The sequence below is a fragment of the Neopelma chrysocephalum genome, unplaced genomic scaffold, assembly GCF_003984885.1.
Source record: "Neopelma chrysocephalum unplaced genomic scaffold, ASM398488v2 Primary Assembly neopelma1_67, whole genome shotgun sequence".
In the NCBI taxonomy this organism is placed as follows: domain Eukaryota; kingdom Metazoa; phylum Chordata; class Aves; order Passeriformes; family Pipridae; genus Neopelma; species Neopelma chrysocephalum.
In genome coordinates, this window is record NW_020897726.1 from 5672755 (window position 1) to 5696505 (window position 23751).

At 39.7% G+C, this 23751-nt stretch overlaps 1 protein-coding gene across 4 annotated transcripts in view; it reads left to right on the plus strand.

Annotated features, from left to right (window-relative positions):
- The first annotated feature begins 9178 nt into the window (after positions 1 to 9178).
- Positions 9179 to 23751, plus strand: part of PHF14 (PHD finger protein 14) — a 164176-nt gene continuing 149603 nt past the window's right edge. For all 4 annotated transcript variants that reach the window (XM_027684660.1, XM_027684659.1, XM_027684661.1 and 1 more), the window contains exons 1-3: positions 9179 to 9286; positions 9760 to 9870; positions 21988 to 22637. In XM_027684660.1, coding sequence (XP_027540461.1) covers position 9286; positions 9760 to 9870; positions 21988 to 22637 — 762 coding nt within the window. In that variant the 5' untranslated portion in view covers positions 9179 to 9285. The remainder of the gene's footprint in view (positions 9287 to 9759; positions 9871 to 21987; positions 22638 to 23751) is intronic.

Here is a 23751-nt window from a genome sequence, read left to right on the forward strand (position 1 = left end):
AAAGACTCTGCTTTCTATGATAGCATTTTGTACTGGTTCTGGCCAGGACAGGGTTAATTTTTGCAGTAGCCAGGAGGGGGCATGGCTGGGACCTGGAGGTTATTCCAGGTTATTCTATACCACCTCCAGTCATTTTCCAGGGACAGGGACTGGCTTCTGGGTCAGGGTATTGTGGCATGGTCAGGTCGGGCTCCGCAGTGAGCATTTTGCATGTGAATCACTCACCTCTCTCTTGTACACTTTTGTTATTAATATTGTTGCTGTTACTGTTTATTTTCTTATCTCACTGCTGTTTCCAGTAAATTGTTTTATGTCAACCCATGATCTTTACCTTTTATGCCTCCAATTCTTCCCTCCAGCCCATCACGGGGGGGGGGAGGGGGAAGTGAGTGAGTGGCATGTGGTTTCAGTGGGAGCACTAAATTGGAGAATACTATTCCTAAACCAAGACATATTTTGTAAGATGCTTTTTGTAAAATGCTTCCTGTCCTCCTTGGGACCATGGGAAGAGGTGGAAAGTCAGATTTTTTACTACCTTGATTGGATAATATAAGTTGAAAGAATGCACATTTACTACAAACCGAGAACAGTTCAAAAATAAAGGGAGTGCTTTATCTGAAATTCATCTGAATGAGATGTCAGGGAGCTGCAAGGGGCAGTTGCTCCCTGAGGGGAAGTGAATGAGAAGCTGGTGCTGACAGCAAGGTAGACAGAGCAGAGTGCCAAGGCCCAAAGAAACAGAGCAGAGCAGATCTGGAGCTGGTAGTCAGGGTCAGACAGTGGTTTGCTGACTGCCAGCCAAGTACACAGTGATGAGGCAAGATCCTGCTAAGATCAGGCAAGGCAACACAATGTCGTTGAGGCAGGAACCATGCGTAAGACCTGAGCTTCAATACAGCTCCAGAGCTGCAGAGCCTCCTCAGCAAGGCTTCTCCCAGCACTTTCTCACACAGCTCTTTCTCCAGAGCCTGATCTGAGGTCTCAAGGCTGCATCACATCACCGGTCTTGACCACTGGCAGACACCGGCTGCTGTGGGAAATTGAGGAGCACGTTGGTGCAGGTCCCAAACAGAGTGTGACACTGTGTGATTTTTGACACTTAAAAACTAGAAAGTCATAACTGAGAAAGTTATTTAAACTGGAGAATGTGAAAGACTGCACAAATGCACAGCACGTGGCTCTGAAATGGGGATGCTGCTGAAAAGAAAAACTTGGACGTTCTGTATCTTCCAGTAAAGGACTGGTCAAAGGATGTAAATGCTCAGGTAGGAAATGGGAAACTAACTCATTGTTATTTAAACAAGTTCCCAAGATGGGAACAAAACAGAGGTACACATGCTTAGACAAATCTTAGAAGTTAAGGAAATAAAATAGAAAATCAGGAATGTCCTCCCTTATTTAGCAGGCATTGGAAACTTGGCAGGCAGAAGACAATCAGTGGCACACTGTAATACCAAGGTAGACAGATACATGAGATAATAGAATAAACTGTGTCCAGGGCTAAGACATAGTATACATTCAAAAAATCAGAATCAAATAAAATCAACAAATGAAACACCTCACTGAATTTGTATGGATTGAAATTCCAGGTCTAAACTGGACAGAGGTAGTACTGGGTCTCTCTTAATAACAACCCAGAAAGTGTGCAATATTCCGAGAAAAATCAGGAAGAGAGCAGTTGTACTGAAGGACTTCAGTTACTTCCCTTAAGACTGGAGGAACATGCTGCTGAGATAAGCAGAGATGAAAATGTCAGATGTTATGAGTGACTCTTTCACAGAATAAGTGGTTAGTGAATCCACACTCAAAAATACAAACCTTGACTTAATACTCCATAACTAGCAGGATCTAATCAAAATATTACTACTGAATTGCTCTTCTCTAATTGTGACCATGTTCTTATTCAGCATTCCTACAAAGGCATCAGATCTCAAAAAATCCACATTTCTTGTGCTCTACTTCAAAAGGGACATATAGAAATTGAAGGAGCTTCTTAACAAGACATTTGAAAGGGGTAGTCCAAGGAATTAAATTCTCATAGGCATGTAAGCTACTGGAGAACACTATACTGGAATCCCGGCATTCTTGTTTATCACCTATGTAAATGACAGAGTAAATATAAAAGGAAGCTGAAATCACTTTCCAGCAAAGTCAGGGAGACTACTATGAACAGGAAGGAATCCTTCAAATTGTATTTAAAACAAGAAAATAAAAAGTATCATAAGCTCTAATTTATTAAATGTAAAAATATGATCAATTAGGCAGACTGGAAAAAGAATTTGAGAATCAGCAAGACAAAAGCATCAAAATTAGTACTAAGACATATTTCAAGCAGAAATCCAGCATCCATTGGGCCAGCAGATGATTTGTACGAAACATGTACTCAGGAAGATGAATTCTCTCCATCACTGTTTTCTGTGGAAAAGAAATGAAGTTTCTCCCATGCCAGAGTGCTATTCTCTGGGAGGAAAGGGCTCAGTGGACAATCTGTCTGAATTTGAAGTTATTGTGGAAGCAGCTACAGATAAAATATTAAGAAAAAAAGGATTAAATTCCCTCATAAAATACTAGGAAACCAACATTCTATCACAAAACCTCTAAATGAACTCAGGTATGAAACAGTTCAACTTCTAATGGTGTAAACTTTTACTTGACTGAGCAGTAAATAAAATAGTAGATGCAATTCAATCTAGATAAATGCAAAGGAAGTGAAATGCAGTATAAATAAATGTAAAGAAATCTACGCTTCTGAGGAAAAGCAATCCTAGCTTTCTCTGTCCACTTAAGTTAGATATACCCTTAATCTGAATGAGCACAGCACCTCTATAGTCTAAAACTTCCGTATTACATTGTTGTTATTATTAGTAGTATCAGTATTAGTATTTAGTATTCTTATTTCTTTATACAGTGGCCCAAATGATACGTATTTAAAAAAAAAAGAACATTGCTTGTTGGATGACTTTGTTGTCTCAAAGTCACATGGTAAAAATTGTTAATATTCCTTCTGTAGTTTTTACGTTAGGAGCTTCTGTCATGACTCAAAATTCTGCCACACCTAAAATAAATCATAGACAGAAAAACAATACAAAAATGGAAATACTATGTCTACCCCAAATGGTTTGGTAATACAAACATAGAACAAGAAACAAAAATAGACAGGTATAGCACCGTATACTTGCTATACTGCTATATGTGTATAGCAGCTGTACAAATAAACTGTGAGACAATATAAGACACAGTATTAATTTGATTTTACAAAATTTTTTGGGAGCATGGTGGTAGAAGGTTGTCTGTAAAAAAATGGCAGATGAAAGGAAGAGTAATCTGTGAAATATACTGAATTCAAACTTCAGAAATTTATGATTTATGCAGCCAAGATGAATTAACTGGGGGGATTAAAACGGAAAAGAAACATGGTAGATGCTGAGGACAATTATTACAATCGATATGGCAACATCAGAGCTGCATTTTTGAAAACCAGAGGAAGGAATATTCATGTAAATGAGAAGGGAGATGAGCCTAGACAAGAATTTTTGCTGAATGGGCAGATAGGAAAGCTGCACATGAGGTATGTTTTGCAATGAATGTTTCAAACGTAACTTCGGTGGCAGAATCTGCTGTGAGGTCTGAGTTGAGGATGATGTCCTTTGTATGGGCATGAGTGACAGGGGGTGGTCTAATAGTGGCTGAAAAGTAGGTAGGCATATAGAGCCAGGTGGGAATATATATATAAATGTATGTATATAATTCAGAAAGCTCTACTTTTCCTGGGCTCTTTTACAACATGTGTACCATACAATCAAAAAAACCCCATAATTAATTGACTGAGGCTGAGCATGGCCTTAGGACTGCAAGAAATCTCTCAATATCTGATGGGAACATTCCCTGGCAGCATTTGACTGCAGTGGACTTTGTAGCAGTCTGTAGTTTATTTCAAAGTCTTATTGTTGGAGACTATTCATACTGAACTTTCTCCCTTTGTAATTTAAAACAGCAAGGGCATCTGATTCAGTCTTTTTATATTTTACCATATAATACCAGATAAAAGAACAGAGATCATTTTAACTGTAATGGCACAGTTAAAGAGTAAAAGCTGGAAAAATTCTCTTTGGAAAGATATTTTGAGAGGTCAGTCTCCCTACTACAGATGGTGATGTTTTGATGGACGAAAAAGAGTTTGCTGTTTGGATTCAGACAGGTAGGTCATGCCTATAATTGTCTGCTCACCCACAGGAAAAAAAACCTGATACAAGATTTCAAACTATTATTCCTCCATTCACAGCTGATGGATGAGTTAAAAACATACTTACTCTTGAGTTTATTCCCTACTTGAGAAAATGTTGTACTTCTTCTTTTGAAAACTTGACTATTTCATTAAACTAAGAATGATATTTTTAAGGTAATTTATGTGAGTGTGACTGTATTCTCTGCTGACTTGCTATTGTGTAACTCCTTCTAAAATGGTCTTAACAGAACCACAACAAAGATTCTTTTTTTCTTAGGGCAAAAGTACAGGCAGAAGATACTATTTTGTCTCTTTCTCTAGCAGTTGAAGAGCAGCACTGAAATGGAGATTCAGACACCTACTCTTGCAACAGGCTGTGCTCTGAAGGTTCAACCTAAAGAGAAGCACTGGAATGCTGAGATAATTCAAAGACCTGATGTGCTTAACATGACCTGAAAGACTGAAATATTTCTAGGCATTTTTTTAGGTATTATGTTAGTGCTGGAGCTGCCATGACATTTTCATACCAGATGTACTGTTTCAGCTCTTCATAATTTTCCTCTAAAAATGACCTTTTAAGATAATATTTTGTATATGCATGAGGTAGTACTTAAAGGTGCTAAACTGACAACACTTACAATCTATTTAATGGATATAGCAATATCAGTACAGTGCCCAGCTCCCAGCAGCATGCCAGTAATACCTCATTTCTTCAACCAAAAAGGCAACTGAACATTTCAACATCCTTGATTATCTGCTGAGATTAGCAAAGGCCTCGCAGAAATAAGGAGATTAGACATTCTGAAGGTTCCTTTCATTTGGAGCATGAATTCTTCCTTCTTTTCCCCTTATTTGAAATAATCTGACTCTACTACAGGAAGTTAGCATCTACTAAGGGGGAATTACCTTTTAATAGGTGGTGTTTTAATAGCCAGAATCTTCCAAAGAATGATGACCAAAAGAGAAACTGCTAGTTCTACTTAATTTCTATGCTGTATGTTTTATTTACTTCTAATTACTACATTTGGAGTATTTGTTTGTAAGCCCTATGTCTGTAGTGCCCAGAAGGTTAGGGAAACAGTGAATAAATTTTAGTCACTTCACAGTTCTTTTCATTTTATTGATGTGTTTTTTTTTTTCCTTTTGAGAAATGAGGGCAAAGTATGCAAGCTGAGGACAGAAGATAACAAAGAGTGTGAGCATGCTATTTTCAGAAATGAAAATGTGAATATTCCTTTGGAGAGGGAAAAAAGGGGGGGGGAAGGTTTGGGACAAGAAAGAGTAAGAGAAGGGCTAAGAGGGCTTGAGTAATGGTACAGAGTACATAAGAGGAAAGGAGGAAGGAACAGCTGGGGAATGTGAGATGCTAATGAGAAGCAGGGGCAGGCAGCCATTAATTAACTTCTGTTTGGTCACCTATTCCTGCTAGAATGATGTAGGTAGAGACTAGAATAATCCCAGCTTTGCAGGCTGCCCCAAAGGGCTGAACTGAAAGCCAGATAGTCCGTATATCTGTGTTGACATTCATATTTAAGGGATTTGTAAATTCCTTCACTGTTCTACTCGGTGCTCCTCTCCCCTTGTCTTGTGCTGAAAGCTCTCATTCTTCAAAGCTGTCTGTGCCCCTCATTCTGATCTTCTATTTGGGCAAATTTGGGGGCAGTTCTTTACTTTTCCTTCCCCTTACATGTGACTTGAGCTGTCCTGCCAATCACTGTGTATGGCACAAGATCAGGGGCTTGACCATTGGCAGGAAGGGAGTTCTGCAGAACTTGTTGTTGCACACGTCAACATGGATCTGCAGAGCCTAAACAAAGGAATCTGAGCCCTGCCACTTGTCTTTTAAGACTGAAATAGCGTGCGAAGGGAAAGTAGGATGGGGATGCCAGTTAAAAGGAAAAAGCTACTCAGGAAGTGAAAAGCTAAGACATATGCAACTCCTATTGAACAGGGAAGCTAATCAGAGTTTTGAAGAAAATACTAGACTGCATGAGCCAATAGCATATTTGGGTAGAGCTGGCAAAACCAAGTTCAGGACAAGAATTCATTTTGCAGTCATCCTTCCTATGTAGCCAAAGAATTTATGGAGGAAACAGGTGGTGTCAGTGTGAACACATCAGCTGTGAACGAGATAATGTGCTACAAAAACCTAGGAAATTCAAGCACAAAACTAACATAGAATACACACTTATCTTTGGAATTTTCTGTCCTTTCAAAATACTCAAAATTGGAAACAGAAAATTATTGTTGAAAATATTTCAGCTGCATAATTACATCATTCACTGACTAGTCATCTCTGTGCTCTATTTAAAAACAGAATGCTTATACACCAATGACACACTACCCATCTTTGCAATATCAAGGGAAGTTTTGGCTGCGGGAATGCTTGTGTGGGTGATACATGCAGCGCTGTGCTAAATGTAATGCAGGCTCTGGTCATGGGTTGTATACTTGCCAAACTTTATGCTCCCTCCATGCTTCATTGTAGAACTAGTTTGGCCTTACTTGCATTTATCCAATGTTAAACACATGTCTTCCAATTTTAAAGCCCTTACAATTCTGCTGAAAGTTTTCATGTTTAGCACTATTCTTGATCCTTGAGCTCTTGAAATCATACCAGTGTGCCAGAGCATCAGTTAAGATGTCCTTGTTCTTCTAATTACAAAAACAAGTTTGAGGAAAAAGCCAACCCTAGATTATTCCCTCAGGTCCTTTTAAACACCGCATATAGGTTTTGTGGTTCATTTTGGTGGGGTGGGGGTGGGGGTTCTGGCAAAATTGTGTGAGGAACTGAGGTGAAGTTAGGACTCTGTTGAACAGGCAATGGCTCAGCATTGCTCTCCTTCACTGTCTCCCACCATTAGGTTTTGTGCTTTTGAGCTCCCAGGCCTGTGTGATGTGGTCAAACAATAATCCCTGGGGTTTGTTTGGTTTGTATTGTCATAGAATCACAGGACCACAAAATGGTTTGGGTTGGAAAGGGACCTTGAAGATCATGTATTCCAACCCCTTGCCGTGGGCAGAGACATCTTCAACTAGACCACGTTGCTCAGAGCGCCATCCAACCTGCCCTTAAACACCATTTTCCCTTTTATTTTTAATTCTCAATGCATTAGGTTGCTGGTCTTCAAAAGCACAAGAATGAGCTTGACAATACAGGAAAGTCCATGAGGAACGCAGCTCTTAGAGCGGGGGTTAAACGAGTAGAGCTTTATAGCGCTTCCTTTTCACGCAGGGGGAACGGAAAAGTGCCAGAGTGGGTTCTTGAGCTAATACAAGAGATCCTCACAGTCTTTTTCAGCATGATGCTCCAAAGGGCCACAGCAGACCTCAATGATCAGGACGGTATCTACATTCGATATCGTACTGATGGAAGCCTATTCAACCTAAGGCGACTGAAGGCCCACACCAAGACCCTAAACCATCTTGTCCGGGAGCTGCTTTACGCTGATGACGCTGCCCTTGTTGCCCACACAGAAGCAGCCCTGCAGAAGACAGAATTTCTCCATCAACCTGCACCTCAGGAAGTCCTCCATCATCCCCACATCACCATCGGCCAATCAGAGCTCAAATCAGCCCAACAGTTTAATTACCTAGGCAGCCTCATCTCCTCGGATGGTAAGATTGACGGGGAGATAGTCAACAGGTTAGCAAAGGCATATAGTGCTTTTGGAAAACTCCATAAAAGAGTATGGCATAATAATAAATAATAATAATGGCCAGTCTTCGCGAACAAAGATTTGGGGAAAGGTCTTTTACCTTTCGAGCCTGCGCAATGGATTTTTTAGGTGAGACACAGCATGTGCTGAACTGAGCCCACCCTTTAATCCTAAGGTTCATCTGCCAGGGCCAAGCAAGCTTGGACAATGGCAGTGAGGTCCTCAGGACGTAGGTTTGTTTAGAGTGACCTTCTCATAGATGGATGGCCTCACAGGGCTAACGGGCTCCATCTGCCCAAGGGACTGGGAATCGAACCTGGGTTGCAGCAGTGAGAGTCCTGCATGCTAACCACTAGGCCACCAGGGGTCCTGGCATAATAAACACTTGAAGAAAAGTACCAACATCAGTGTTTACAGAGCCATAGTGCTGTCTACTCTTTTATATGGTTCCGAATCATGGTTCATCTACCGTCACCACCTGCGTCCCCTAGAACGCTTCCATCAATGCTGCCTCCATACAATCCTAAACATCCACTGGTCAGATTATGTGACCAATACATCTGTTCTTGAACAGGCAGCAATCACAAGTATTGAGGCCATGCTACTGAGAACGCAGCTGCGATGGGCAGGGCACGTCTCCAGGATGAAGGACCACCGCCTCCCTAAGATCCTGCTTTATGGTGAACTTGCCACTGGCTTCCGCAAGAGAGGAGCCCGGAAGAAAAGATACAAGGACTCCCTGAAGCAACAACTCAGCCTCGGGCATATTGATCACCATAACTGGTCTACTCTGGCCTCCAATCGAGAGGTCTGGAGACACACCATTTATAACGCTGCTGATGCTTTTGAGAAAGCACGCAGGATCACCCTTGAGGAGAAAAGACAACTCAGAAAGAATCGAGCCTTGCAGAATATACCATCTAAGGAGTCTTTCTGCTGTGTCTTTTGCCACCGGACATGCCTTTCTCGTATTGGCATTTTTAGCCACCAACGCGCTTGCAAGAAACGTGGGTAGAGCCCTTCCCAAATCTTCCTTCGCGAAGCCTAGCCATGATTGATTGACAAGAGATCCTGAGCAGGCAGCCCCTGAGAACGAATGGCGTTGTTCTGACCCCTTGTGAGCGGCGCTCGTCGCTCCCGGGACTGCCCGTGCCTCCCCCAGGTGCGATCCCGGCCACGGAGCTGCAGCCACCTCCGGGCGCGGGTCGGGCCCGGGCACGGCCCCTCCTCGGCTTCGCCGCGCGTTGCGCAGGCGCTGGGGCGGCGCGTGCGCGGCGGGGCGGGCGCGCGCGGGTGTGCATCCGGGTCGCCGCCGTGTCCATTGTCTGGGGAAGGGGCCCGGGGCTCGGCGGCGCTGCTCCCGAGGGCCCCGCCCGCCCGCCGCACACCCGCGCAGCCTTTAGTAAGTCACCCGCGCCGACCCTGCCGGCCCTGCCCCGCGGAGCTCTCGCGCTGCCCGTGGAGCGTCCCCGCCCTCGGGCGAGCGGGCGCATCCCTCGGTCCCTCGGGCGTCCCGCGGTCCCGGCTGCGCGTCCCCCCTGCCTCGAGTCGCTGGCAGATCACGCCGAGGCGCTTCCTCTGGGGATGCTGGTGGCTCCAGGGGCGTCCGGCCACTCCAGTGCCCGCCCAGCGCTCCCGGGGCCGCGGGCAGCCCGCGGTGCCGGTGCCGTGCGGGTTCCCGGCGCCTGCAGGGAGCACCCGCGCTCCGCCGGGCGGACCCTGCCCTACCTCGCCTGTGCGAGCGGCTGTCCCCGCGCTGTGCTCGGGACTGCCCTGCCTGTCACCGCCGTGCTGCCTTTTGATTTAAATGCCCGTAACGATGCTGAATCCTCATTGTGCCACCCTATAACAACACTGTGGTTTTTTTCCCTGCAGTGGACCGCAGTTCGAAGAGGAGACAAGTGAAGCCTTTGGCAGCTTCGCTGCTGGAAGCTTTAGATTATGATAGCTCTGATGACAGTGATTTTAAAGTTGGAGATGCTTCAGGTAAATATGCTTTCTCATCTCCTCGGTTCAGAATTTTCTCATTTTGGGTTTATGGTTGCTTATTTAATATCATACAGGAGACAGAATGCTTGTCGTGAACTGTTGGGACTTGGAGCCCCTTGAAGGGAGTGTGACATGATTGCATAACTGGAAGTCAGTAGTTCAACTGTGATTATTTTTTTCTCAGCAGAAATCTCATGATTATCAAACAGGTTTTGGTAGAAGCATTTGAGTAGCTGCTGTGCAGATTGCCTTAGGTGTATTTATTGCTTTTTATTTCTTCAGTGTAGGGATTTGTTTAAAATATTTACTATATTTATACTGAAATAAGAAAGATCTAAAGCCATTTTGTTTTGAAGAAGTCTGGATAATAGTTGGTTGTGAACTTGGGAACTTGCCTTTTTCTCAAGGTTAATTCCAGTGAGTGAGTAAGAACCTAAAGCAGAAAGATAATCTGTTCAGGCTTTTATTGTTTTTTTACAATGGACAAACTTAAGATGTCTATTCAGATAGTTATGCAGAAAGGTGTGTGCATTTCATACTAGATGGAAGTCCTTGCCCCAGTGTTGTTGTTTTACAGTCTTTTCTATACGTGCAGATTCCTATATCTTCGGTGAACATTCACAGAAACTGAAAATAGACAAGATGTCAAAATAAAATTAATAAATTCAAGAATAGTTGGAGGGAAGGGAAAGAAAGGGCAGGACCATGTTTGTCAGTAAACTGCACATTGGATGTTCTGTGGCACATGCTGGGGGAAATGAGGGAGATATAGGATGTTTAACATATAAGAAAAGCATTATAACAACTTATCAAATAACTTCACTTTGTTATTTCTGCACTGGGGATGCTGATGTATGTTTTCATGTGGTTTATAGGGCAAAAATACTCCCCATCTCTATTTAAAGGCTTATTTATTAACATTTGCAAGGTCCTCTGTATTGGTGAACTTAAAAATGCTTAATAATAATTTATTCAGTGTCAGTTTTAAGATATGCCTTAATGCTCCTTGTTTGTGGTTTGTTTTGGTTTGTTTGGTTAGCATTTCCTGGTATGGTTTTTAGGGGTGGGGATTGTTTATGCTTTTTTTTTTTCTTCCCCCTTTATCCCTCAAGCTTAGACATATTTTCCTTGGTTGTTCTGGTAGAAGCAGGCTTCAATGGCATGAGAGAATAAAACTGATGTAACCTTACCAATTTCATGCTAAGACTACTGGGGGCTTGTTTCATTTACTCTTTTAATTTTGTTCTGGGGATTTTTGATCCTTTCTTTTGAGTAAGGTACAATCTGCCGTAAAAGGAAATGATTTTTAATTACCAGAGAAAACCTCCCTGTTCTGGAACAGCAGTGTAGACAGGACTTAAGGGAAAAGAATTGGAAAGGGAGTATGGGTGATGAACACATAATTCAGAGCAGTATATTAGTTGATCAAAAGACAGTAATTAATTAAAAATAATGAATACAGCTTCCTGACTCAACAAAGTATAAATGCAGAATATTCATTTGTAATTGATATCCTTTTTGACTTTTAGGATATTGTATGTATGCTTGGGGGTCAGGTCAGTATCTAGCCTTTAGAGTCAATCTCAGTTTCATTTTGAGGAAGTTGAATGGATTTTCCCTGAAAAGCGCAACACTGAATTGAAATGAGTGTATGAGAAAAACCCAAGTTCTACTTAAAAAATGTTTTTTAATTGCTGTTTTGTGTTCACGTATCTGATACAGTGTTGTTTTAGCATTTCTCAACCTATATCTATTATTTGTAGGAGAAATGAATGTTCCGTTTAGTAAAGTTTAAAATTTAGTGAAAACACTTTGAGATAGCAAGAGAGCTTGATATTTTACACTATATTCAAAGATTTTTCAGTGTGAAAGAAGAAAGTTATGAGCATTTGGAGAAGTTGGGGAATAGAAAGTTATTGCAAATAACCTCTTCAGTGGAAAGAAAAAGAAAATATTTCTTACATGTAATATAAGTGAAATGAATAGGTGCAGGATATTTGAAACAGAATATCTGTGCTGATTTAAAAGGAAGCTGGTATAACATACTCTTAAATTTGGTTGTACTTAGTCCATTTAGATTTGGATGGAAGAAGTGATGAAATAAAGGGACTTTTTTACGTGCACACACATATACGTACGTATAAGTAAAATGGATAACTTCAAAGTTATATATATACATATAGAAGGAATTTGTGTGTATGGGCATAAGCAACCCTACTAGACAAGTTCCGTATTGTTGCTAATAAAAAACAGGTTTTCCTTTTTCTCACTGTGAATTGAGCCTTCAAAGCCTAATGTGCATTTTTCCAGTACACTCAGAGATGTTGCTCTTTTTCTTCTTTTAATGACTGTAGAGGCCTCTCCATGTGCAACCTGTTGCAAATCAGTATTTAGTATTTGTTTGAATTCAGAATGACATGATATAGTTTGCTTACAAAAGGAAATTAATGTGGCAGAAGGAAGAATCAGTTAGAAGTGCTTTGAAAATGAGCATAAATTCTACTTATGCACTCAGAAAAGTTCTGTAAGTATGGTAGTTCCACACCTCTACAATATATGTTTATTTCATTCACAAATGCACATAAAGGTGTTTAAAATAACAAAACAAATTTGAAAGTTAAAAGTTAAAGGATTATTTAAATACTGAATTAAAAGAATTCTGAAGTTGTTTTCTCCCTGATGATTGTGTGATGTCCATATGTATGAGATTTAGGATCTCCAGTGGTATGTGCTAGTACATGATACTGTGCAAATCTATGAGGACTGAACTCTGAACTGTTAAACTTTTACAAATGTTCATTGTTCTGCCAAATTTCTCAGAATGTGCAATGCAGTAAGTATTTGAGAAGTTGTTATTAAGTACTTTTAGGAAGGAATTGGCATTTCTGAATTTTTGTATTTGGACTCCTGGTGCCTTGGTAAATTTTTTTCATTACAGAAAATATTTCAAATCACCTACCCTCCATTTCCACCAAAAAATCCATAGGAGATGTGGCCTTTACTTACAGTGTAGTTAATTTCTTTTCTTTTGGATTTAGGTCACACTAACAGTCAGTTACTGCCTTTACCACTTTAAAGATCTCAACATTCTGACATCTCTTTAGGGAAACTGATTTTAAAACTGTTATATTTTTGTAAATTTACTTAATGTAAATAGTTTTCAGGCCCTCAGGCTTTTCATTATGTTAATATTGGACGAAGCGATTTTTAGTGGCTTCTCTGTTTCTAGTAGTAATGCCATGTTCTAAAGTATTGTATTCTTCTGGTTTTTGTAAACATCCTGAATAATTTGTTCCTTAAGAAAGAAAGTCATATGTAATCTTAATCAAAAAAACCTGTCCCTTTGGAGTTGGAACGTACAAATATGTGAGTTGAAATGATGGTACTGTAATATGCACAACTGAAGGTTATTTGAAGTTTTGCTTTTAAGTTAACCAGAGCATGCTTTGGAGGTTTTTTTTGTTGATTTTTTTTTTCTGCAGTAAGAGCAGCTGGAGATATACTGATGTCAGAAATCAGAATATAGGTGTAGAGTAACTCCCAGCAGAACTCCAAAGCAAGGATTTACCACTTTTCTTCTCTCTTACCAGTGAACTCAGTCAGTTTCGTCAGCGCATGTACTAAAATTGAAATGATGCAGAGAAATGTAATGTGGTCCCTGAACAATAATAATATGTGAATTTAAGGACTGGTTCTCTCTCGCAATGTAGCTGAGAAGAGCATAGCTGAATGCTGCCTTGAAAAACTGATCGTGTCACCACTTCTGCTACAAGTCTTGTAGACTCAAATTTTTAGACACTTGGGTAATTTTTTTTTTTGGTGTTGAGTGCAGAGCCTGACTTGCATATGTATTATGTACCATTATTGCAATTGAAGTCAGTAGGAGCTCTGTTTAAAACATGTAATGATTTGCATAAATGCGTATATTAGGTATTCTGAAAAACCTGTGACTTGATCTAGAAATAAAAAGTTGCAAATATAATTACCTTTCTGTAATTTGTTTCATGTTAGCACTATGGAGATTCCGCTTTTGCATTCCTGTACAGAATGTTGTAATATAAAGAAATGTTTGCAAAACATCAAAATACTCTAGTGATAAACAGTACTGAAATCTTGATGAAGAAACTAATACATTTATTTTTGAGACTAAACTTAAATGATATGCAACAGTAAAGTTGTAAGGTGTTTCAGGAGACAGTGAAGGTAAAAGAAAATATTGACGAGTTAATAATTGGTAAATTATCACATAATTGCATATTAATGTGTAGTTCCTCAGAGTGGAATTCACAAGGGCTTTTCCCAATTGAGAAAATGGAAAATGCAAGCATTATTTTCTCTTGGATTATTTTCCTTTCAAGTAAAATATTTGTTTGTGCAAACGTCTGCCACTTGAAGTAAAACTTTGGAGTGACTGACAAGCATTTCCAACTTTCATTCCCTTTGGAAACACTGAGATTTCTGTTATTCAGTGTGCTTACTGGCAGCAGAGGAGATACGTAACAGAAATCTAGGCTTCATTCCGGTGTCTGTGCGGGGTGGATTTAGTGATGGAATGACATTATTTTTCTTTGTTTTTGCCCTACTGTGACTTTTTTTGCCTTGTCTTGCCAGTCTGTCTGCCCCTTACAGACCCCTTGCTCATTGGCTCGTGTTGTTCTGCTTGTTCACTCAGTCTTAAACAGGATTTTTGTGGTCTCCTACTTTACTACTCCTACTTTACTTTCTTTTAGATCTCCCCTTTTTTTGTGTGTGTGTCCATCTCTTGTGTATTCCCTGCCACATGGAGAAGATTCTTTTGTGTTTTAGTAGCTCCAGCTTGGTGGGGTGGTCTTTTTGTAGCCTGGCCTCCTCTGAGAGTCTAGACATGCTCAGTGTGGATGCGATGTTTCAAGTGTTTCAGGAGCATGTACTTGTTACAGTGCGTCAGAGACTTAGTCTTAGTTTGTTCCAAATGCATGTTCATCTGTCTCTTAAGATGTCAATTCCCCTGTACAAGATATGAAACTCTTAGGTTTTGGGTTTTTTTAAAATATATATTCTACCTTATTATTCAATTATTTGTATTGGAATTCAATTTTATGGATTATTTAGGATTGCAGCTTTGCTGAGGAAAGTAATGGACTATGCAGTACTTTATCCCAAACAGATTTTAAAAATGGGGAAACCGGAAAATGTCAAGGAACTTCAAGAGGTAGGGCAACCAGTTTCATCTGTGTTATGACCTTGTCAATAAGGCACTTCCTAGTGACTCAAGTCAAAATTGGCAACCTTTAGTTTTGAGTGGTTTTGTGACTCGAATAAACATTTACTGAAATGCCATATAATATAATTACTGCTAGTGTAAAAGGGAGGAAACGGCTTACTAACTTACTTTCCTTTATGTTCCCCTCCCATTGTTTTTTCTATTAAACTAAATACTTGTTTTCTGAAAGCTGTAATCATGAAACAGTGGTCAGTTTCATTTCCTGCTCTGACCAGTCAACAGCTGCAGTTAATACAGATTAGATACTTCCTTTCAAAACATTATTTGAGAAACATCTCTCTCTCCAGAGAGCAGTAGGATCTTAGTCTTTGTTGGTTTGGTTTTGTGTGTTTTTAATCATTTTACTTTGGACAGTTCAATTTCTTTAACTGCCAGCATTACTGGTGTTGAATTGCCAGTAGTCTACCAGTGGTTAATCATCATACGTGGCAAAATAGCACAGAAAGCCGGGGGGTATATCTAACTGGTGTTAAATTCTCTTTTTTGAACTTATGTTGAAAGTGAGGTATTAAACCTTTTCATTTCTTGCTTATATTTATATCGGTCTTAGCATAATGGACTTCTGTGTCTTTAATCTAATAGACAAATGTACCAGTTACACAACTTTGCCTTTGGCAGTTTAAAACTTCCTATTTTCCATGTATGATCTAGGTTTTCCTGCCTTTTTTTTTTTTAACATCCAGTTATTAATGTTGTAACCTCCTAGTTAGTTTAAACATTTCCTTAAGGTATTCTGGAGAAGCACAGCTGATTTTACATGTTTGGTATAGCACATGTGCAAAGGAGTTTTTGTGTCTGGAGTTGTTCTTGTAAGGAAGTTTATGGGCAGAGGCTGTTCCATCTGTCAGGATGCAAACATCCTGGGTAAGGGGTTGTACATGGTATGTAACATGGTGTTTTAGCAGAGATACCTAGAGAATTTCACCATGTCAATGACTTGTTCGCCTTGTGATGGGGAAGAAAGAGGCTAAAGGACCAATAGACAAGGTGGTGGTGCTTGAGTGACATTAACCTCACCTGTATCATGGTTTTTGTTACTGCCCTCAAAAAGAGAGTATTGTGAAGGCTACTGTGGGCTGGATAACTTCTCACATGATGACTGTAGGTTATTATTGAACAATACTATTTAGCAGTAATAACTTGGTAGTTTCTTTCTGTATTGCATGCTCAGTTTTTCAGGTTTTTGACTACTTTTCAATGTTCCAGGATCCTTGATTGTATTCTTGGTAGGCAACTTAGAGCATGCAAGTAAGACTCAACCAGATAGGACTCAGTGCAAATAAAAGAACTTTCTAATGTGATTCCAAATACTTCTTGTCTACTATTTGGAGTTGGTTAAGCTTTATTAATGGAAGAAGCAAGTCCAAAATTGAGTCCATGATTGCCTTTAACTAGCTTATCGTTTAGAGTTCACTTAAACAATAAATCTGCTTTTTACAGAGCTGCTTGTTAAGCTAAATACTGCATTGAAGAATTAGACTGTCTCTTGTGAGTGATTGGCTATGTACTTACGTTGTGCAGCATTTACTCTCTGTATAGGTGAATTTTCTTAGAATGTTAAAAAAAATTAATAAATTATGGAGTATCATGTTTAGAGTTGTTTGTAAAATGGTCCTGCAAAACCCTGGGAGGATTTCTTTTTGACTGCTGTAGTGATTTTAGTAGCTTTACCCTGAAGTCTTGTGCATAGTACGTATTATACAAGACTCCACAGCTGAGTGGAGTGTTTCTTTATTACACTTTCTTTTTGGTATGTTAATTCTGTAGCATAATGTTCTGTTATGGAGAATTCCTTTCAGAGTTATCCTCTTTGGATTTGACTGCCACCTGCTGTTGTGCTTAGTAGAGCTAAAAATACAAGGTGTAGAGGAATAAATGATGTCTTTCTCCCAACTGTTATCTTTCATATTCGTTCTCAGTGGAACTCTATATTCTTCACTATTTGATGGTGTATCTGGCCCCATCTTTCACTTAGAGTAGCTTGACTTCTTTCCCATAGGAAATGACATGATATGGTTGCCAATTTGAAAGAGCCATTCTTTAAGCATTTCTTTCAAGGAGAAAATTGTATACTACAGCCTCTTCCTCAATAAAAGTACAGCTGACAGAAGAACACCTGAAAAAATTGCTGTTATCACAGAATAGCTTTTTCTGGAAAAGCACCTATCACAGTGGGTGCATTCAGACCTTGCTATAGGTATCTCTGATGTGTATATGAATGCAGAAAGGAGAGTAAAAAAGAAAATGTGCAGACAGAAGGCAAAGAAAGTTTGAAGGAGAGACGTGAATGAAAATAGTGTTCATTTGTTCTCTGCTTTAAATGTTTTCATGGCATAGTATTGATGTACAATAATCACTGTTAGTAATTTAGAGTGCTGTTAAAGATCAAACTATACTCAGACTAAGATTTCCCACAAAATATAAAATGGAAGCTTAAATTGACAAGAGTCAGTTGACTCAACATACAATTAAAACATCAAATCAAATGTCTCTGATGGAATTATGGTAGGGAAATAAGAGAAAATAATAAAAGCTAACTTAAAAATCCAGTTAATTTTGACATGGCAGGATCCTATACTACCTTATTTACAGTGAGACAAGTAGGGCACATAAGCACTCAGAACCTGTCAACAACATTGGCAGCCTTTCCGTCATCCACTAGGAGGGTCATCTTGTCTTAAAAAAATATTGGGTTGGTCAAGAAGGACCTGCCTTTCACAAACCCATACTGACTGGACCTGATACCCTGGTTGTCCTGCACCCGCCACATGATGGTACTTAAGATAATTGTTCCATGACCATCCCCGACACTGAGGTCAGGCTGACCGTTTCCTCTTATGGGCGCTTCATTCTGCTCCCTCTCTTTGCCTTCTGACTCAAGAGGCTGAGTACCTGGAGAACAACTGGTCTTGCTATTAAAGACTGAGGCCAGGAAAGCATTTAGTTTCTCAGCCTCATCCTTTGTCACTATGTTTCCCCCCACATCCAGTAAAGGATGGAGATTATCTTCAGCCATTTTGTTGATGATGTATTTATAGGAACATATTTTATTGTCTTTTATGGCAGTAATCAGATTAAGTTTTAGTTGGGCTTTGGCCCTTCTGATTTTCTCCCTCACAACATCCTTGTAGTCCTTCTGAGTTGTCTGCCCCTTCTTCCAAAGGCCATAAACTCTCTTTTTTTTCCTACATTCCAGCCAAAGCTCTCGGCTCTGTGTTCAACCAGACCAGTCTTCTGCTGGCTTGTCTTTCAGTGCATGGGGACAGCCTGCTCCTGCGGTTTTAAGATTTCCTTCATGAAGAATGTCCAGTCTTCCTCCGCTGCCTCCCAAGAGACTCTGTCAACCAGGCCTCTCAACAGGGCAGCATCTGCTCTCCAAAAGTCCAAGGCAGCGGTTCTGCTGACTACCTTCCTTACTTCTCTGAGAATTAAAAACTATCATTTCAGTTTTGCTCTGCCCAAGACAGCCTACAGCCATCATGTCAGTCCTTCTCTGTTCACAAACAACAGGTCCAGTGGGGAGCCTTCCCTGCTAGGCTCCCTCACCAGCTGTGTCAGACAGTTGTCTTCCACATGCTCCAGGAATATCTTAGACCATTTCCTCTCTGCTGTTTTCAGCAGACATCTGGTAAGTTGAAGTCCCCTATGAGTATGAGAACTAGTGATTGTGACACTTCTCCCAGCTGCTCATAGACTGTTTTGCTTTTCTCTTCATCCCGGGTGAGTGGTCTTTAACAGACTCCACCTTGTTGGACTTCCCCCTGAGTCTTACCCTTAAACAACCCTATTGTCACCATCATTATGCCCTAAACAATCAAAACACTTTCTAACATACAGTGCTAGTCCACCACCTCTCATTGCTTGCCTGCCCCTTCTAAAGAGTTTATAGCCATCCGTTACAGCACTCCAGTTGTCTGTCATCTCATGTCTACATGATGGCAACTATGTCATAGTTTTACTGCTGCACAACGGCTTCCAGCTCCTCCTGTTTCTTACCCATGCTGTGTACCTTAGTGTAGATGCGCTTCAGTTGGACTGTTGATCTCACCACTTTTTCTGGGGGACAAGCCCTAAGTCTTACATGACTATTTTTAGTTGCTTCCATGTTTTCTCACACATCAAAACCCTTGTATCTTTACTGCTACATGGATCTCTATTCCCTGCCTGCATAGAGGCCACAGACCAAAGGACTTTGCTAGCACTCTGTCCCTCAAACATTGGTATGCTGCCCCCAGGCATGTCTCTAGTGAACCTGGTTTTATCCCTTTCCCCCTCCGATCTAGTTTAAAGTCTTTCAATGAGCCCTGCTAACTAGTCTACAAAGATCCTTTTTCCTTCTTTGAGACAGTTGTGCCATATCTGCTGCCAGCAGGCCTGGTGTCCTGTAAACCAACACATATCCAAAACCCAAAATTCTGTTGACAACATCATGGTTCATGTTGGAAGGGACCTTTAAAGATAATCTAGGCAACCCCCTGCCTCGTCAGGAACATCTTTCACTAGTCCAGGTTGTTTAAAGCATCATCCCACATGACCTTGAATATTTCCAGTAATGGGGCACTTACAGGTTCCCTGGGCAACCTGTTTCAGTGCCTCACCATGCTCATTGAAATGTTCCTAGTGTCTCATCTAAACACTTCCATCTTTCAGTTTAAAACTGGTTCCCCTTTTCCTGTCACTACAGGCCTTGGTAAAAGTTTCTGTTTCTGTCTCCCTGGAGTCTTCTCTTCTCCAGGCTGAAAAATCCCAATTCTCTGAGCCTTTCTCCATGGAGTGTTGCAGCCTTCTCACCATTGGCCCTTCTCTGGATGCACTCACTTGTACAAGGGAAGGCTGAAGGATCTGGGCCTGTTCAGCCTTGAGAAGAGAAAGCTGAGAGGGGACTTCACCAATGTCTGTAAGTATTTGAAAGGGAGGGTGTCAAGAGGGTGGAGTCAGGCTCTTCTCGATGGTGCCAAGCAATAGGACAGGAGGCAACAGGCAGAAACTGATATACCGGAAGTTCCACATGAATATAAGGAAGAACTTCTTTGCTGTGCAGGTGACCAACCACTGAAACAGATTGCCCAGGGAGGTTGTGGAGTCTCCGTCCATGAAGATATTCAAGAACTGTCTGGACACAACCCTGTCCCGTGCGCTCAAGGATGACCCTGCTTGAGCAGGGAGGTTGGATCCGAGGACCCACTGTGGTCCCTTCCTGCCTTACCCATCCTGTAATTCTGTGATTTTGTATCCAGACAAAGTTATTGTAATTGAAAAATAATATTTTAGACTTCATAGTATTTAATACTGTTTTTTTATTTTTCGTGCATGTCTGATGAGAGTTAAACTATTTGAACTTCAGTTAGTTATGTTTTACTTTGATTACTACAATTAGTAAGGCTGATAGGTGTAGGTAACTGACTGAATTACTCTCTTCTCAAAAGATTGTAAAATAACTTGTTTTTTTACTGGATTTCTAAAGGTTAAAACATTTGTTGGAAACTTTTAGTTTCTATTAGCTTGTGAGGGGATGGATACCATCAATGTCCTGATCCATAATAGCACTGATGGATTATTTTTGTGTATAATTTTATAATCTCCTCACCAAACAGTTCCATATGCAGGTATATGCAGATGAAGACAAAACTGACCATTATATTGAAGTAACAAGTGGCTAATCATTGGCAATGTTCTGTGGGGTGAAAATAAATGCCATGTGAAATGTGTAGCACACTGACTCTAATGTTTGTTGATTTGGATTTATATAGAGATGGATGTGCACAGAAATTCTCTGTGTAAGGTGATGCTGAGAGGTGGAGGTTTTCGGATGGTAGCTAAAGCAATTAAGAATTTTTTTTTAATTTGCAAGCATCAACATGTTTCATCTTTGCATCTATATGACAGTGGATCAAAAACTTGGTAATGGCTTTGAGCAAACTGAAAACTGTAACCATTGCCTAATAGATCCCTGCATTGGATCAAGCAACTTTATATTTTCTTGTTAATTTTAAAACACATTTTCTGAGTTTTCCTTCAATAAAACTAATACTGCGAATGAAAAACAGTAGGTGCCCATAAGATGAGAAATAGTAAAGGTAGATGATGTTTATAAAATTTAACATGTTCAATTCATTTTTCAATGTTTTTTACTTATACTTTATAGTAAAATTGTCTTATTTTTATGATTTTTTAAATACAAGTCCTCTTCTATTGCACAGTTGGTCTGTGTTAATTAATGGAAATAGTGAGTACACATAGAATGATACCATGAGTGGCGTAAGGGTAGAATTTATGCATTGTTGTGCAGCTGCAACACTGAATGAGGCACAGCTTATATGGAATTAATAAGTGAAATAACACTGGAAATTAAAAGAGGCCTCAAACCCAGAAAAACAAATGTACTAGAAATGAAGGTATGGGATTATCCATACTGTTACTAGTACTTGTTACGTAAACTCTTTATTTTGTAATTTCTCTCTGTTGGATAACTGTTTTATTTTGAAGATGTAGAAAATACCTACAGAAATTAAAAACTAGAATGCTGTTTCTTTAAGGTGTGACTTCACATGGAAATTACTCTGTGCTACTGCTTATTGTTAATATGAGCTGCAGTTCAAAGGAACACATAATGCTCATTTAATAAGTTCTACCATTTTTTTTTTGGCATCTTAAAATGTACTCATGTTTAACAGATTCTCAACATACCACTTGAAATAGCAGTATTTGGATACCAGCTGAAAAAATAGGTGGAATACCTTATAAGGGAGGAACATGCATCATTCTTTTGTTTAACAACTTGCTTCAACAGATTTTATTTTTGGGGGTACATTTGTGTCGGAACTTTTTTTAAATTTTCATATGCTCAACAGATTCTGAAGGAAGTGGTCATGGGAGTGAAGATGCATCAAAGGACAGTGGTGAAGGTTCCTGTACTGAATCAGAAGAAAATATTTTGGAGGAAGAACCACCAGAAGAGAAAGTAGAAGAGCAACAGCCAAAAAGCTCCACTGAAGAAGAGGTGGCAACAGCAGAGAAAGAGGTAATTAAAACTGAAAAGAAAGAGCAAGAAGATGAAGAAGAAAAGCCAAAAAAGAAGAAAGAGAAAGAGAAAGCAGCTGAACCTGATGCTGTGGCTGATGAGCAAACAAATGAACCAAAAAAATGGAATTTGCGCAGGAACCGACCTCTGCTGGATTTTGTATCGATGGAGGAACTAAATGATATGGATGACTATGATAGCGAAGATGACAATGACTGGCGGCCTACTGCTGAGAAAAAAAAAGGAAAAAATGCTCTGCGAAAAGAAGGGAGCGATGGAGATAATGAGGATGATGAAGATGATGGGAGTGGAAGTGATGAGGATGACAATGATGAGGAAGGTAATGAAGAAGATAATAGCAGCACGGCTAGTGATGGAGGATCCAAGAAGAAGAAGAGTAAAGTTCTTAACAGGAATAATGCAGATGATGAGGAATTGACAAATGATAGCCTGGCTCTTTCACAAAGCAAGAGTAATGAGGTAGTGCAACCAACTTTCTATAATATATCTCTTGACAAATGGAAACTACTCCCCAGTAGCTATTCTGTTAATTTGAAAAGTTAAACTGATTGGCTGGAGTTGTGTTTACAACACAGTAATAAGTGAGTAAGTGAAGCAACAAAATTATGCTAAATAGGCACTGCGTATGAAATAACCTTGCTTGGACCATTTGGCCAGCATAATGCCACTAAAGTCAATAGAGAGACTTCTCTTGGCTTTAGGGAGGTTGGATTAGTGCTAAAATAAAATAGGAGGTCCAGTATGCAAACCAACATGTATTAGCAAGACTTCTAGTTCCGTTTGAGTGTAAATGCTGCATATCTGTAATGTTCTAAAAGTTAAAGGCATCTGTGACATAATCATAAAATAGATAAAGGATATGTTATTCTTTATCCTAGCCCTTTTTTATGACAGACATCAAAGTTTGAACACTAAGTTCACTAATAGAAGAATTTTAAGTAAAGAAATATGCACACTGGGTTTAAAATCAAATAGAATAATTATGATAATTTATGTTGGGTTTGCTTATAATAGTTACAAATGAACTAATTTCTTACTATACTAAAAAGCATTTGGGAACTATGGTTATTATATTAAATATTTTCTGATTGCAGAATGTGAAAAATATACATAAGTCTTTAATAAAGCAACCTTTTTTTCCCTATGCACAATTAGTGTTACTTTGAAGGTTGTGCCTGTGGAAAAATTAAGATATCAGGTTGTCAGTATGGCTGACTTCATGTCCTGCAGTAGCAAAATTTTGAACAAAGTTAAAAAAATTGCTGTATTCTTTTTCGGGATTCAATTTTCAGGAACCAATTGTAATGTCAACATAACATTTGAGAAATAATAGGGATATGGCATTATTTAAAGTTCTGCTGTTCCCTTAAAACTTCATTTAAATGTGTAAAATGATGGGGAACTACAGAGTATTTGAAAGAATCAACTGTGTCCATTTCAGATTCTTTGATATGTATTGTATATATATGATAGTGAATGAGCTGTGCTATTTTAATTACTGGTAATAATTGGGATTGAAGAAAAAAAGCATAATTCTTGTTTTTTTCTTTATTAACTTTTTATATGGGCATAT